General features: G+C 32.3%; 2 protein-coding genes across 3 annotated transcripts; both read left to right on the forward strand.

Annotated features, from left to right (window-relative positions):
• The first annotated feature begins 2,089 nt into the window (after positions 1-2,089).
• On the forward strand, positions 2,090-6,311 carry LOC114939792 (Germ cell nuclear acidic peptidase). Its single transcript, XM_029314208.2, has 9 exons — positions 2,090-2,461; positions 2,556-4,032; positions 4,122-4,174; positions 4,249-4,435; positions 4,506-4,672; positions 4,739-5,085; positions 5,194-5,306; positions 5,430-5,537; positions 5,620-6,311. Exons 2-9 carry the CDS (start codon positions 2,582-2,584, stop codon positions 5,897-5,899), a joined length of 2,706 nt encoding a protein of 901 aa, XP_029170041.2. The 5' UTR covers positions 2,090-2,461; positions 2,556-2,581; the 3' UTR covers positions 5,900-6,311.
• Positions 6,312-6,764: 453 nt separating this feature from the next.
• On the forward strand, positions 6,765-17,676 carry yem (yemanuclein). 2 transcript variants are annotated; one of them, XM_085487133.1, is made up of 13 exons: positions 6,765-7,115; positions 10,596-10,715; positions 10,796-10,897; positions 11,093-11,374; positions 11,453-11,624; positions 11,715-12,144; positions 12,224-12,385; positions 12,612-12,692; positions 13,063-13,098; positions 13,627-13,743; positions 13,849-14,028; positions 14,818-16,012; positions 16,171-17,676. In XM_085487133.1, the coding sequence occupies exons 1-13, from the start codon at positions 6,921-6,923 to the stop codon at positions 16,216-16,218; spliced, it is 3,120 nt and encodes a 1,039-aa protein (XP_085343259.1). In that variant the 5' UTR covers positions 6,765-6,920; the 3' UTR covers positions 16,219-17,676. The 2 variants fall into 2 exon arrangements, with proteins under 2 accessions (XP_085343259.1, XP_085343260.1); XM_085487134.1 differs by lacking the exon at positions 13,063-13,098.
• Positions 17,677-17,991: the final 315 nt, after the last annotated feature.

Here is a 17,991-nt window from a genome sequence, read left to right on the forward strand (position 1 = left end):
TGTTAATACTGAATTAATAAAGTCGGAGGTATAAATCTAATGCGTCATAATTATCGGAACTTTTATATTCAATTTTGTTCTAAAAGGATTAACACTACATTTAATAACCGATAAACGCCGCGATACGATCAATTTTGAATTTATGCAGAGAGTGAATGCAATCTGGTGTACTCGGTGTCAGCCAAAATAGAGTTTGAGCAGTGCATTCTGTCGTGGCTATTCGTTGAAATTTGATTGTAAATTGGATAACCAATGTTGGTTGAGCCGCTCTTTTTATTTTTTTTTTTTTAGTGCAAATGCTTTTAGTATTATGCGACCGCTACATTGAACGAATACTGGAGCAAGTTACGATATATATGTACATTACATATCATATATACATACGTTGACGTTTTAAGCTCGTGATGTGCATGCGACCCTAGCGCAAAATTGGATTTTTATTCGAAACATTTTGCGATAAATTGCTACAAAGTTAAACTTGGCCCAGAATTGATTTATGAAAATGGCAGGAATAATTTTTATTTGAAAGAATTATTATTAGACTATTTTTCCAATTTTCTTTCCATAAAAAGAAAAGTATAAGATTTAATTTTCGCGGTTCGGTGGTCCAGATATAATTTTCAGCGCTCCATATTGCAAGGATGCAAAATATCGCGGAATCAGGGTCATATGGTTAATCGTGGATGTGCCATAATCTCCTGTTGCGGCTATAACGCGCACATCACGACTATTATACTGCGAGAGTACATAATGTGTGGTGGGAAGCGCGAATAGATAATCCAATCTGAGGTCTGCTTTGTGCGAATAATACGATAGATGGGATCCTGATTGAGTTTCGTTCTCGTTTGACGGCCGTTTCGGATAGCTTCCGAATTAGAGTTATTGTTGGTGCGATCTACATATATCGTATCAGAAAAGTTCCTACAGACTATTCGCAAATTGCATACGTTGAACAGAACTATATCGATATATCGGGTTTGCACGTGGCCGAAAGATAATACGTATGATTTCTGATTGTACAAAATATATGTAATATTCAAATGTAACGAAGAAAATTCTACAATGTATTGGATAATTAAGGATTACCTTTGTTTATGTATAGAAACAAGTCGAGGCCATCTCTCACACATTTCTCACGAATCCACATATTTTCTTGAAAAACAACTTCTTGGCGCGAACGTGACTCTCTGACGTCGAACGATATACCTGAAGTAAACAATACATGTTACTCAAAATCAATGTAGTAACGCCCTCTTTTCTCCGACGAAGATTCAAATAGAAAGTTCAATCGGTAAAAGAGATTACAGGAAATAAAAGTTTCAAAGTTCGGGAAAAAAATTTTTATTCTATTTTTTTACAGTTGCAAATTCAATTTTAGGATCACAAAAACGTTTTTTATGAAAATATTTTATATTGCATCTGTGTGTGTGTGTGTGTGCGTGCGTGCGCGCGCGCGCGCGCGTGTGTGTGTGTGTGTGTGTAATATTAGAGATACTTTGACAAAACTTCATCGATAATTATCTTTTATTAATAATAATATAATTGTAAAAAACATTTTGTTAACATAATAAAATTTTTTAATTATTATTTAATTTATGGAAAAAAGATCAAAAACGATAAATAATATATTTGTGGAAATTTTGTTGCAAGCAATTCTATCGATTAAATTAACCGGCTACTGATGGAAGGGTTAATAAAAAATTAGTCTAAGTCGTCTTTAATCTTGTATAAAAGTAGAGATCATAGCATCATTAACGATTAATAAATTGAATATTTTATTATTATGCGTATATCCTAATAAAGAAATTATAATAGATCAACCATTACCTTTTTTTTTATTATTTCGTTAGAGAGAGAGACGTCGTCTTGCCTCCATTGCTTCTTCAAAACTTTGAGTCAGAGAAACACAAATATCTAGATGCGTATTCCTACCTGAAAAATTCACAATAATGGAGGATTTGCACATCTAACATGCCGTTAGTTAAATTCCCTAGAAAGTGCGATCCGCTATTGGATATCGAAATGTCGACTATCAAGGGATATTTTTTCTCGCGATAACATAATTAATTTTATATAGTTGGCAGCAAAGTTCAACGTATTGGAGATTTGAAAGTTGGAGCTATTTACTTTACGAACGTTTTCGTTTAAAAATATGTTGTTACTTTTATTTAATAAAAATTGACAGAAATACACTTATTAAAACGATCTATAAATTGTGCATAAATATTGTGCATGTAAATGTGACAACGTGTTATGAATCATTGATCTCATCATTCAGTTTTTTCTCCAACGCACTATATTCGTTATTGGAATTTTTCTCCCTTTGACAATTTTCTCCGTGTGCCCTTTTTATTGAAGATCATCAAGATTATCGTGGAGGACTACAAAATGCATTAAAATAATATTCATGAAAGAGCACAACAGTTACAAAACAGAACATAATTGATCATTTAAGTGGCATGTATGTATTATATTTACAAAATCTATCATCTAAATATAAAGAAATATATAATATATAGGTTAAAATTATTTTAAATTATACAGTTTTTTTTCAGACTCGTGTGAATGAGAATATAACAAAATGACATCTAATTGCAACTTTGTGAGTGATTCACAAAACTTTACCTTACGACTCTCTGGAGATTCTATTGAAGATACATGTGATTTTGTTGCAAACAGTAAGACAAAAGATAAGGATGATATTATTGTGATTAGCGATTCTAGTTGTAACTCATCACCTGAAGAGTCAAAATGGAAATTTAATTCTAATATTAAAGAGAAGAATGGAAAGTATCAGAAGACTTTTTCCTCGGAGAGTGAAGAAGAAAAGTTTGATTTGCCATGCAAACCAGTTGTCAGATCTGACAATAAATCAATGCAAATTAATAAAGTATCTTTTGATGAAATGACTAGCAATAGCAGTATAAATAATGACAGAAACACTAAAGATCAGTTAAATAGAAGTAATAATAAGTTCTTCAAAAGTAGACGTCCTATACTTGCCTACTGGCATGCAGAGAATAAAATGATAAATTCAAAAATGAGAGGAAACTGTAATGTTAAAAAGACAAACAAAGTAAATATATCAGATTCTGCTATGTCTAGTGATAGTTCCAATATTACTAGCAGATTAAATAAATTTCCAACTTATAATACTCCACAACAAGACAAGACTGGAAAAATAAAACTTACAAAGCAAGATACTCACAAAATATTAAGAAATATTAAGTCCACACAAATTGTGTATAATACTCCTAAAGAGAAAAAAGAAAGCAATGTAATAATTGATGAGAGTACAGATGAAGATGTAATGCATCCAGCTATATCACCTAGTTATAATAAAAAAATAAATCAGAATCCCAATGATAGTCCTGATGTTATTGATACAAGTCTTAAGAAGAATGTTAATTCAAATGGATGCATGCAAATAGATTTGTCAAAACCATACAAAACATGCAGCGAACTTCTTGATATATTAAAGAAGGAGGACCTTCCAAAATCTTTATCTGAAAAGAAGAAAAAGCAAATTGTAGAATGGCTTATCACAAATTCACCTGATTCTGTAAGTGATAGTTCTTGTAGTAATATACCTCCAAGTATTAAAAATAGCATAGATTCTGGAAACAGCAGTCTAGAAAGATTAGAACTGAACTATGAAACTCCAAATAATAGAGAAAGGATCAACAAAGTGCAGACTGATAAGAAGCAAACTACAACTGTTAATTCTGACAAAGTGATTCATTCACTTTTGACGCGTCAAACTACACTAGATAAATATTTGACAAAATCAAACAATAATATTTCTAAATTTTGTACACCAGACAGACCAAAATCTGATGTGAAAATGCATCTTGACAAAAAAGTTTCCTCTTCAATAAATACACCTGAAAACAGAGATGTAATGAACTATGCAGATATTTTAGATAAACTCTATGGTAATTCGTGGAGAAATAAAGCTAATGTTTTACTGCCAACAACTGAACCACGAAAGACATCTAATCAAGCAACAAGTAGGATCATCCAAACAGAAAGGTAATTTATACTTTTACATGTATAATTGTAAATGTACATATTGTTTTATTTAAAAAAAAGTTTGTCTAATAAATTATACTTTATTGCAGGAAAGCAAAAAATAAATATGTAATAGATTCGGATTCAGATAAGTCTGACTTAGGTAAGGATCTTTATCATATTTTATTTAAATCTGATTTGTTATTGTCATTTTCTTTAAAAAAAAATTGATTTTAGAAAATAATGTTAAGTTAAATCGACGAAGAAATGTTCAACGAACACAAAGAAAACAAGACAGTTTTATTGATGATGAATCACTATCAAGTGATAGTGAGAGTATGTATCACACCGCATTAACAAATCCTAGAACTTCAACAAATAATGCTACATCTAAATCCATGACAGTGCCAACTTCAGTTAAAAGGTATGTTGATGTTGCATTCATCATTTATAACGATAAAGATACTGAATTAAATCACTATTATTTTATACAGACTGCAAGCGATATGTGATACCGATACTGAAGATGAAAATGATGAATCTAATAATTCTGAGAAAAATCTAAACAGAAGGAAATTATTATTTAGCGACGAAGAAAGTTCTAACACAAGTGAATTTGATCCTGGAGATTATGTACCACCAAAAAATATATATAAAAAAGGTAAACAAAAATTATATATATAGAAAATTTCTTTAATTTCAAAAATAATGTGATATATATTTTTAGAAGCTACTAGAATCAAACAACAACAATCCAGATTTACATCAATTACAACAGAGAAATCTGTAGGATACAAAAGCTTTTTGGCATCTTTGTCAAATATGATTCCAATGAGTAACATTCATCCAGATGCAAAGAAATATAGAATGGATTATAAAAATAATAAGGAAGAATTATGTAAAGAATTGTATAAATTGTACAATGAGAAAGTATTTGATAACCAATTGCCTCAAGATATGCCAATTGAATGGAATATTCGTATGAGAGGAACTGCTGGATTTTGTTACAATAAGAAATCTGTAAGAACTCTTAGTGGTGTTGTTAGATCTTCAAGAATTGTATTAGCAACAAAGGTACAATTTTTTCCTTTTATATATGATTTATATATATAAATCATATATAGGGATATAATCAATACAAGTATAATTGAGTATAATTGAGGAATAAATTTTATCTTATAGATTTTGGATACACCAGACAGATTGAGAGATACCTTGATTCACGAGATGTGTCATGCTGCAGCTTGGCTAATAAATAATGTCTCGGATGGTCATGGACCTTTTTGGACAAAATGGTACATTATATTATAATGCTTTTTATAAATATAGTTTAAATATTATAATTAAGTAGTATCTTAAACTTAAAATAACAAAGTTTTTATTGCAAAATGTTACGTTATTATTCATTTTTATTACAGGGCTCATAAAGCAATGAATACATTTTCTGAATTACCGCCAATTCGTAGATGTCATGATTACGAAATTAAAACCAAGTATACATATCGATGCACAGGTTGTGGATACAGGTATCAAATTAAATTTATAAAAATTTATTCCCTTTCTATTTCTTAAACTTTATTTTTATTATTAATTTGTTCATTATTGTAGCATTGGAAGACACTCAAAATCCTTGAATATTGAAATCAAACGATGTGGCCATTGTTTTGGAAAATTTGAATTATTAATTAATAAAACGACTAAGTCTGGTGTTAAGCAAGTGCAAACCCCAAAGAGAGAACCTTCTGGTTTTGCACTTTATGTGAAGCAGAATTACAATTCGGTGAAAAAGGAGAAGAATAATATGAAACATGCTGATGTGATGAAGCTTTTAGGTCAGCAATTTTCAGCAATTAAGATAGCAAAAAAAGATAATCTAGCTAGTGATTAAGAATGACCCAGGGATACCTGGTTAAAAAATATATAATCAAAGATTTTATGATCAATTTCAGAAATTGGAGATAATTGTCATTTTAGTAGCATATAAGTAGAATTAACAGTAACACACTTTTTAGCAGATTTTAGAAAGTTGTCAACTGTATATATTTAGATATCTGTAATTCCGTATGATTTGAAGTTACAGAGATCATAGATGTATGCAATTACAATATGTACATATATGAAATTTGAATACTGATATTTTCTCTTACTATATTGCAGGCACTGAGAGTATATGAAATATTTTATACATTAGCATAAATAATATTTAGGGACGCATACAAGTACTTTTGTACGTAATAATATATTAAATATAGCTAAGACTTGTAGCAGTATTTATATAATAAAGTGCATTTAAAAATTTATCTCGTCAATGAAACGTCAATTTATATCAAATCCATATAAATTCTTAAATTCCATAATCTATTACCTTTTAACTTTACCGAGAGCTTTCAAAGTTGTCCAAATTGCTAAAGTGCTCTTAATTCTTTATTCATTAGATTTCCATTTTCTGCATTACACAACATATATATATATATATACATATACCAATTGTCAAGTTTCGAATGACATTTGTTGACGTTTGACGTTTCTGAGATAATAAACAGCTGTCAACAGTCACGAAGCATAAAAATCTAAATGCGCACCATTCAAACCGTGTGCAACTTCACACTTGAGGGCGCTCGTGAAGGCAAATTTTATTTCCGACGTCTGACGACGTTCTAAAGTACGTGCGCACACCCAGGCGGGTAATTGGGGACTCGCCTTGGAGCGAGGGTCGGCGCATGCGCGCGTTCCTCGCGGCGCGTCAGTAGCGCACTCTAAAAACAGTCGAGCCGAAGATGGCGACGTGTGAGCGGCGGCGTCCGCGCGGTGTTTAGGTCGGGAGAGAGTGAGAGAGGGTACCATGTTGCCGCGGTCGCAGTATCCGCAGTGTTTCCGTGATCCGCGTTAGGCTCGGTGCAAATGTAGGAATGTCAGAGGCGAAACGGGTACCCCTGCAGACCCTGGAGTTCCCGGAGTCCCTGGGCCACGCGACGAAGAAGGAGAAAAAGGGGAATATGGGCAAGCAGCTCGCGCCCTCCTTCCGCTTCACGCTCACCCTGCCCGAGTCGAACGAGAAGACATGCCCCGAGTTCAACTACGCACAGCTCATCAAAACGGCCGAGGTGAGAACGAAGACTCCTCCCTCGATTAGTTCTCGTTGTCGGTAGAAGAAACAAAAAAAAGTATAACAAAAAGATCGTACGTGTCAAATCCGCGACACGCGGAACATATGCGGAGAGAGTGGCGAGAAAAAGAGAGGGAGATAGAGAAACGCGTGTATCTGTTTGATGACGGGAAAAAAGGCGAGAAAATTCGCGCGGCGTTCGACGAGACGAGCCGCTTCGGCGCGTCGCCGACGCCGAATTGTCACGCGGCTTCGCTCTCGCGCGACATGTGTGTGCATGTGTTGGCTTGGCTGCTGCCCGTCTCGTCTCGCGTCCGTCCGCCCGCGACGTGAAGACGTCGTCGGAACGAGATGGCGAAAAACGGGCTCCTTGATCGATTCGGCGGGTCCCCGCCGAGCCGAATCCGCGCGTTGTCAACGTCATCGCTGCGCGCGGACCGAACATATGCACGAGACTGTCACGAGGACGTGCCCCGTCCAATTTTTAAAGACGATGCGCCTTTCGGTTCCAGCGAAAACGCGGCCCTTTTGCTTGTAAAACGTTTGTGCGAGAGTTGCCATTGCGCGACATCATCCGGCGTTTCATCTCTCTTTCTCTTTCGCCCTCTCTCTTCTCTCTCTCTCTCTTTCGCTCTCTCTCTCTCTTTCGCTCTCTCTGTCCTCGGGAAAAAGAAAGAGACAAGGCGGCGACGGCAATGCCTTATTCGTTTGTGTGCAGCGTCTACGCCGGTCTATTTCGCAAGCCACGTATTCCCTTTCGTTGTATGTAGGAGGTAGATCGGGAGAGAGGAAAAGGAGAGCGAGAGAGAAAGAGAGAAGTAGCGCGTAAACGTGTGTCGCGCGGAGTCTCTTATTTCACGCGCGCGCGCGAGAGAGAGCATGTTGTGGGCTCTCCTTTCTGAATTGTAGATCGATGCACTGGAGGAGACAGGAGACTCGTGACCGCCGACACGTATCGAATATGCCGCTCCGAACGTATGTCACGCACTTTCGCGATTCTCCCCTCCTGCGCTTTCCTTACGTATACGTGTAATAGGTACAATTTAATCTAATCTGCCGCTTTTTCCCCCGATAGTGTTGAACATAATTGACGCCGCAGTGCGTTCTTGTCAAAAAAGAGTATATGCTACATTTGCATATCTCCATTTGCATAATTTGCATATGGAATAATAACATGGTTATAATATGTTGTTCGAGGCGTTTTCTCTACAGCTTTTCACATAATCGAGCTAATGATATTTTTTATATGCATATAGAATAATATGTAATGTGGAGTCTCCTCAATACGTGATATGAATTGTTTATGATTCCAAATACCCGGATACATATAATATGTATATATTTAAGTGATTGATAGATAAGCATTCAAGCATATTTTTTTTATTAAGTACATGATTTATATTGACAGCATTATGTCTACTTATAACCACTTGTGTGTGTTTTGTAGAATGAATAAATAAGATTGAGCGAGAAATTATAAATATTTGAGAAAAAATGGTAAAGCAAGAAATTAAATATTTGATAAAATAAAATATTGAGCAAGAAATTAAATAAATTTTTTTCTTCAAAATCTCAAATCAATGTCGCGTTCTGTTCAACTTTCGGATATACTTTATATTTTATTTCATCGATAAGCGATAGCTTTGTATGTAATAATTTACAGCTCGTTGTCTGATGTTTTTTTTTGTACTAGCTTCCAATTAAGAATTATCAATGCAAAGTAACAAACTGAAAGTAAAAATGAGTGTTTTAATTTAGGTATGTTTGCAATTTAAAAAATATTATAATTACACGTTAATTGAAAATAAAGAAAATTGATAAAAATAGAAAAAATGCACAAGGACGTAATTAATTAATTGTATGCTTGAATATTTCGGCGCCTCTGACGTTTTGTTTTGATCGCGCACGTGTTTTGAAAACGTGGTTTGAATCTCCAGCGAATCAAATTTCGGAAAAACAAGGCGCGTACTTTGAATATTTATAATGTAAAATTGCTCCGCTATATATATATATATCCACGTTTAAAATTATTTTCGATATTATGTCATACAATTAAATGTAGAATAAGTATTCGCAATTTAAAAACTCAGTAAATTTTGTCTCGTCTTTATCTGATCTCGATAAAATTTCACATTCACATATACAAATTTAATGAATGTGGTTTGCTTTATCAAACTTTTTCTCTCTTTCTCTTTCTTTTTTATTTTCCGACCATATGGTGCGCTACAATACGATATGCTCTTCGTGCTCTCTCCTCTTTAATTTAATTCTGCTTTAAGTTTTTTTAATTTATTAAACGTAAAAACCCAGTTATCAGATTAGTTCCGTGTTTTTGTGAAGAATTCCGATAATAATTGAAGCGATATGTTGCGAGAAAAGGGAAAGCGCGGTATATTGTGCAATTAGCAATACATCTCATTGATTGATTGAATAATTAAGTCGGACGCGGTTAATAAAGTTGATTCGAACGTGTAGATGTACGTGTTAAAAGTAATCGTTTCTCAAATATCAACAATTGCATCTCCAGCAAGATCAATCACTCGATTCAGCGTCTCTGTACCAGGAAACCAGGAGACCATAAGAGGTGGTTCGCGACCGTGACACACACAAAAGAGCGTGAAAGTGTATGGATGGATGCTGTATGTGCTCCTGGTATCGATGAACACATCGAGCACCCTTGTAGAGACGATTCATATTTCCTTTTTAGGATTGTCTTACCATCTTTTTTTGTCTGTTTATTCTTTTTATAATATTGTTGCAAATTGAAATAACATTAATCGCAACAATAACAATTATATTAAAATTTGTTTTGAAAAAAAATAAGAACATTATGTGTGTCATTTCAATTTTTGATGTTACTATTTCGATGTTATATTTTCGCGATGAAATAAACAAAAATAAGTTTTTTTGCTTGTTTAATCATTTTATTTTTAAGAGTTATTTTTGTGTATATATATATATATATTTTATGTATAAAACTCTTATTATTATACAATAGACTTACAGTAACAATTTATAGTAGATTTTAAAAGAAATTTCTCAATTATCAACAGATAGATATGTGCAAAATATATTTGTTTACGTAAAATAACAGTAATGCATTTTAATTCTGTGAAAAAAATATGTTCTTATTGTTAGAGTGATCTATATAAAATTTTATTGCGTCCTAAGAAATAAAAACGAAGAAAATGTGAAAAAATTTAAACATGTTTGATTATTATTAAATATACATATATGTTTGTAAATTGAGTGTGAGTATACATATATAGGATGGGAGTTTCGTAATGCATTTATAATCAGATATAAAGTATTATCTTTGATTTTTTTAATCTAATTTTTTTTATGAATTAGTGAAAATGATACAGAGAGAATCGAGAGTGCACAATTTATTATATACTGATAATAAATCTGATTTTTGCGAGCGTATAATAATTACTATACATATTTGATAACGAATGTATCTATTTGTCATGTGTAGAAAAAACGAAGAAAAGAACAAAAGGATGGGGAAGAGAATGCGACCAACGGATTGGACCCATTCGATGATGATGACGAGGATAAGCTTAGAGACATGGCAAAACGATTCGAAGCTAAATATGTATGTTTGATGCGTATGAAATTGATTTTGTGATCGAATTTACAAATTCAATTAATATTCGATTTTTTATTGATTTTTAGGGAACATCTACTATGGGGAAAAAAAGACACAAATACGATGATTATGTGGACTTGGGCGCAGGGTATGACGAAAACGATTCCTTCATCGACAATACTGATGCTGTACGTAAAGTATATTTTTTTAAAAAGTATTATATTTTTTATATATATTTTTTCAATATTATTGACGAAGAGATAATTTTTCCACATAATTTAAATATAATTTAATTTATATTAATTTATTTATATTTAATTAAATTATATTTAATTTTAAATATTATTTAAATAAAATAATTTTGCCAATATTTTTTTCGACAGTATGATGAAATCGTACCCGAAGAAATGACCACAGCCCACGGTGGTTTCTACATTAATTGCGGCGCCCTTGAATTCAGAGCAGCCGATAGACATTCATTAGTTCATAATAATAATAATAATAACAACAACAACAACAACAACAATAGTGACGATGATGAAAGTAGCGAAAGCAGCGAGGAAGATACCGAAGATGTAGATAGCCCTAAAAGAATAGACAAGCGAATTATTAGTTCATCGGATGACGATGAGACAGAGGATATTACTAGTGATAATCCACGAAAAGTAATTACGAGAAATATGTATATATGATATCGTTAGTTTTCTACTTCAAATTTTACTTTAAATAATGAATTTTTATAGAGACGGAAAATTGAAGAAAGCAGTGATAAGAAAAATAACCACGAAAATAATAAAAAACGAAAAAAATCAACAAATCATCCAACACAAGATGCGCAACAAAATTCTCAACAAGATTTAGATATTTTGAGACGGAAGGAGAAGAATGAGACTACGGATGCTGAAGGTGGCACAGGTAATTTCTCATTAGATATTCTAATTCTAGTTATTAAAAATATTTGATTTATACCTATTGTATATAAATTAATTTTATGATATATTTTAGCTTCGGAAGATCAAGAGGAGAAGAAAAAGCCTGATAAAGTAGAAAAAAACAAGATAAATGAGAAAAAATTTGATATAAAAAAGTTTGAGAAGAAATCATCTAATAGTAATGGATACGATGCGAAGAAAATAGATCTAAAAAGATTGTGCGGTAAAGACAGCAACATCGATGATGCGATAGAAAGCGTTGTCAACGCAGCTAGAGGAGTTGAAGATGATTCGAGTCGTGATACAACGGATTCAGGAAAATCTCGTGTTTGTCTTTACGTCGAATCTGACGGAGAAGAGATGGAGAATAAAGAAGCGTCTTTGCCCGACAATCTTCCAGAGGATATAAAAGAAATAGTGAATAAATTAAAGGTTCAGGCGGAGAACAGCAAAGATAGTAAGAGTAAATTTTTCAATGGCGCAATTAACGAAGTATTGTTTAAGTAAGTTTCTATGCTATATATAAATTTAAAAAATTATGAATCATGAAAAATATTCTAAGACTTATTATTTTTATTACAGTTTAGAGAAGAAACTACGAATGTTGAATTTGCCTAGCATAAGATTACAAACTTATGGTCATCTAGTACGTTTTTTGCCGTGCAGTAAGATTACTCTTCTCAGTAGGGCCAAGAAACTTTATTTAAAAGATGCTGAATACAGAGTGAATGAACCAATGCAAAAGTAAGATTGCAATTGTGTGTGTATATAAATATATTTTTTTGCAATCTTATTTAAAATTAGCTTTTTTATAGAAAGACTTAATTTATTTTTATAAAATTCCGGATTATTAGATATACTTTTTATATGGACTCAGGTTTTTTTTAAAGATTTAATGAAATTTATAATAAAATAATTTTCTTTCATTTTTAAAAATTCGGATTTTAACCATGTTTGTTAATTTTTGCAGATTAAAAACTCTCATTGATAACGTCATGCCATCAGTTGTAGAAAAATACATGAAGGAGTGTCAGAAAGTTGCTGATGAAAAGTGAGTAGTTTTATTATATCCTATATATGTTTAATGATTTGATAAACAAATTTAAAAAATGATATATTACAGTTTTTATTCCCGATTTTTGTACCAATACTATGTATACTATTTTTACTTTAATATGTATACTATTTTTATTATGTATACTATTTTTATTTTAACGATAGATTGTTTCATTATTAATGAACTATTAATTGGTTATAATATTAAATATATAATCTAGGATCTAGGAAAGATATAATTGTGTGAATAGCAAAAAATCCAGTTTCCCAGCATTAATACATATAAATTTACAGTTTATAATTCTTCATAGTTCTAGTTTATAATTTTTTCAAATATAAACTTATTGTAATTTTTTATTTCTCAGTCCTCAATTATACTGGGAGATATATCGGTACTGTTGGTAAGGCGCCCCTCGTAAGAGGAACCCCTTTCTATTCTCGCCTCTCCGACTGCTCTTTCTCTCTATCTTCCTCCTCTTTTTTTGCTGCCTTTTATCTTTTTCCCTTAATCTATTCATGCTTATATGCTTTTGCTCTCTCAATTTATTGATCAAACGTTCATATAATCAATTATGTTTGCATATGGAGGAAAAGCTATTTTATTACTTAACAGTCATTATTCTTCTCATCACATTATTGAGAAAGCAGAGGAAAATGCGGGGCTTTTTATCATCAGTATCAGTGTTTAGTTTATCACTAGCATCATCTTTTGTATCAATCGAAAATTATGCATTTGACATGGGACACAATTCGACGATTAGGTGATTTGGTTATAATATACTATGTTATTTTTTAAAAGAAGATTAAGATCGAGGAATTCTGTCGCAACAAATGCTAATCATTATTCTTTGTCATCGCGACAAATCATATCATGAATTTACATAATATTATCTTTGTTCAAATGTAATTAATAAATTAATCAATTTCAGGGGCTTTGAAGGATCTCCTGCAGATGCAGAGAGTAGTGACGAAGAAGATGGGTCTTCTAAAAACACGGAAAAATCGAAAATACCACGTAAACGATTTCCATGGACTGATGAAGCCAAGTATGTTACAAAAAATATATGTGTGCACACATATTTTGTTATTCTTGTATTTACTTGTTACTCTTGTATTTACACATATACAAATATAAATTTTATCAATTTTAGGAAACTAGTCCTTGAAATTGCTAATGCCAGGAGACATTATTTCAAAATTCTAAGACCAAGAAAGGAGAGTATGGAATCGTTTGTTGCTACCTTTATGGATACAAATGTTTTGCCATTGTGGCCAACTGGTTGTGTACGATTACAAACTTTGTTAAAATATGCTAGTCCTGTTGAACCTGTGTAAGTACTACATTACATTGTCAATATATTTACTGCATATATATATATATATATATATATATATATATATATGTATGTATGTGCATATAAGAGTTGCTCTTTCTCTCTATAAGTGTGAAAAAGACTTCCGCTATTTGTGCTTTGCTTTGCGCATGAAATTATCCTATTGTAGCTTCTTTCATTTTTATAAAGGTGAAAGAAATATATATGCATACATGAAAAGTAAGATTCCTGAAGACTGAATTTACTAATTTCTTTGCAAATTTCGCGATTTAAAGCGAAAAATCCAGAGATCTGGCACGATTTCCTCACATGATGTCAAGTAGTTGGTTGGTAGCTTCATCATTTGATCATTGTATGTTTTAGGTGATTGTAGTGGATTAATACTGAATTTCTACTTCTTCACTCATTAATGGATTCCTAGAAAAAAGTTGTATTCTGCAAGAATTATATTCAATTTAATGCATTTGTAGACTATATGAGATTGATTTGTATGCAAATATTTAATGTTAATACTAAATTGTTTTTTTAATGCTTCTTTAATTTCTTGTGCATTAGCCAAAGTAGCTCATATTATTTATTTTTATTTATATTCAGCATAAACAGTTTTTATTTTATTATTTATTTATTTATTTATCATTAAAATATACACATTAAATATTTGTACACACTATTTTGCGCTTTTTTTTGTTATTACACACACACAGCTTGGCTTCTTCCTAATATTTATGCAATTCTTTGATGTTGGTATTCATGTTATTTTATATCAATAAACCAATATGATTTTAGCATTAAGAAGAAATTTAAAAAATCAAAAGAAGTGACCAACGCAAATAATATTGCCACTACTGGAAATATTCAAACTTGCAATTCTGTTGCAAAGAATGATACGGCAAACGCGAATAATGTTTCGACTCAAGAAAGCGAGAAGACAAATGTATCCAAAATTCAAATTAGTGGTGAAAACAATCCTTCAACAAATCCTTTAAGTCAAACAACAGCAAAGTCTAACGATGTCAGTACTGATAAGAAGCAACATAGTAGTAAACATAAAGATAAGCATGTAGAGAATAATGCGAGCCAGCAACAGGAAAGCGCTATTGTTGCCGTCAATAATTCTACAGTTGGTAAAATTTCCGTCGTACCTACGGCACAGTTAATGGCTCAAAAGCCAGCCAAGAGTCACGTTGAGAAATTTAATCTCATGGATCTAACCAGCAGCTCTCTGTCTATCACACCGGTTAATGATTATCATAAATCATCGGCAAAGATAACTGAAACAAAGAAAGATATAGTTTCCATTACAGCGTGTCCGGAACCCGTGAGTCATTCTAAACCAAACGAAATTTCTCAAACTGGACATCATTCTGTGTATAGACAAGATAACTATTCATCAGCACAGGTATTGAAACATAGATTCCTGCAAGAGAATGCTGATGCTAAATGCGATAAGAGATTAGACGAGAAAGATGACACGGTCAACAAGACTGATAAAAAGGACAAGAGAAGAGAGCGATGTGTGGAGGTAAAGCATAAATCGTCACATGATCCAAAGAAAAGGAAAAAGGATCAGAAGGTTATGGAGATAGGGCCTATTACCCAAGATGTAGTGCCTATGCCACAGCAAACGACTCTTTCGAAGGAAGAACAGGAACAAAGGCAAAACGAGGAAACGATCGCTGCGACTAATTACCTCAGTCAGATCATAAATGATGATTCTTCGCCGCGAGGATTAACGGATAAACGGAAAGATGGTTTTATTACAGATGATACTTTAGGAAATATAGTACAACCGACAGAACAGGAGAAAGATGTTCAGATGGTAATGAGATCGTTAAAGGAATTACAGGAGTTACAAGAAATGAAATATTCGCCTAGTAATTCGCCGGTCGGTAATACTACTCAAAAGCCTGGTAAATCGAACACATCGTACATTACTTATCAGGAGGATTATCAACGATTGTACCTCAAGAAGGAGGATAAGGTAAGATCTAAGGAAGAAGCGCAATGATAGAAATGATATTATATTAAATCCGTTTAAAGCGTAAATCACTTATATATGAACATATTATTTTCATGAGAGATAATTAGGCGGAACTCTCGATATTTATATAATTTCTTTTTTCTTTTCATAAACGAAAGCGAAAGCTGACCGAAACTTCTTCCATTTATATGATGCGTCATTGCTGACGAAATAAAAAGTATGCAACAGTATAGGTCTAGCTGTTATATTGCGTGCGGCGTAAGAATTTTCAACAAACAAAAAAACCGCCAAATTATGTATATAATAAATTTGCTAGCGGTAGTGTCGGTTGTATATGTACAGATTAAGCATAAATTATAAAACTAGAGTATTCGAAAAAAGTGTGTATACTGAACGAACGACGAATGAATAGCAAATGTAAAATCACATATATTTAAAGCTTCTTTTCAAGGTTTTATAATCGGACATGAATTAAATATCATCGAAACATTTTTTTTGCATTCGCTTTAACTGTATTTTTTCTTCTACAATGAAAATTTGTATATTCGCTGTTCGTTTTTAATTCGTTCGGTGTATACATACACTCTAATAAGTATCTGTATATAAGTGAGCAGCGCGTCCAATCGTCTCCGTGATTTGAGTGGTCTACATTCTATATGAATTTTATTTTCATTTATTTTGACGAATCGCTTGATTTTTTATTGTTATTTTTTTTTATCAATTATCCCATAATTGATATTTATATAATATTCTCGGCTGCGCACGTGACACTTGATTTTAATTATAAACGTAGGCATTAAATGCTTGTCTTTTTTTTTATAAATACTGTCAAACAACGTGGGAGAGAGGCAGGTTATTAATGTTTAATAAGTGTTTACTTTATATCTTGTATTTTTTGACCACCCTGTGTCACAGAGCGAGAAAAAGGTGTGTATTGTTCCTTTTTTGCGTTTCGGCTGTCATTATCATAATATATATTATCCATCAACAAAGAGAGAAAACGAAGTTCAGTTTGGAACATACGTTCTGAGAATTTAATGAAATGATATTATTGCCTTCCAAATTTTTATGGATAAGAAACAGGATAAGCGATTAAATGAAATTAATCAAAATGTGAAACCATAATATCAGATCTGTTATTAAAAAAGTAAAAAAAAGTCAAGGTACAATAAGATACTTCCATTACATTATCTTTATGCTGAATTTTTTTTGTAACATCACAATAATATATATGTATCTTCAACGCTTTAGAGTGTTGGAGGATGGAGTGCGATTATTATTAGATTAGCTCAAGAATGTATGTGCGAGCATTCGTTGCTTTCTCAAATTGCAAATTTGTGTGGCTTTGTATACGGCTTGACTGAGTAATAGATATATAATAGATAGCGTGGAAGAGAGAAAAAATGTGAAAAAAATAGAGAATGTATGTGAATAATGTTTGGAGAGAGAAAGAGAGAGAGTGAGAGAGACAACTAGATTATTTTTGGAACATACATGAAGATGACGACTAGTACTGTATTATATACCATTATACCTTACCCTCGTCCCCTCCCATTTTATCCTTATGATACTTAGAATACGGTTAAACGTCTTGTACAATTCCGCATTGAGAATTTTCACTAAGACGACTTTTAAAATATAAGTTTTGAATATTTTTTACAAAAGTTATACGATTTTTCTACCCTTTTCTTCGTTGTCATATAGATTATCAGGATATATATTGCGTCATATAATTATTGTCTCTTTATTACAGTTTTTCTTTCTGTTTATAATCTGTACTGTTCATTGATAAATACAGTATGCGAAAAGATCCAACGCTGTCATGAATAGTGTGTATGATAAAAGCGAAAATTCTGAAATTTTATAAATTGTATTTGCATTATTATTAATTATTACACTTCCTGTACAAGCTTTTCTATTGACTTACCAGAATTTTCTGGTCGTAAATTTAAAATATTGTCGTAAAATATAAAATGCAT

This window comes from Nylanderia fulva, unplaced genomic scaffold (genome assembly GCF_048542155.1).
Source record: "Nylanderia fulva isolate GAGA-0341 unplaced genomic scaffold, ASM4854215v1 Scaffold50, whole genome shotgun sequence".
Classification (NCBI taxonomy): Eukaryota; Metazoa; Arthropoda; class Insecta; order Hymenoptera; family Formicidae; genus Nylanderia; species Nylanderia fulva.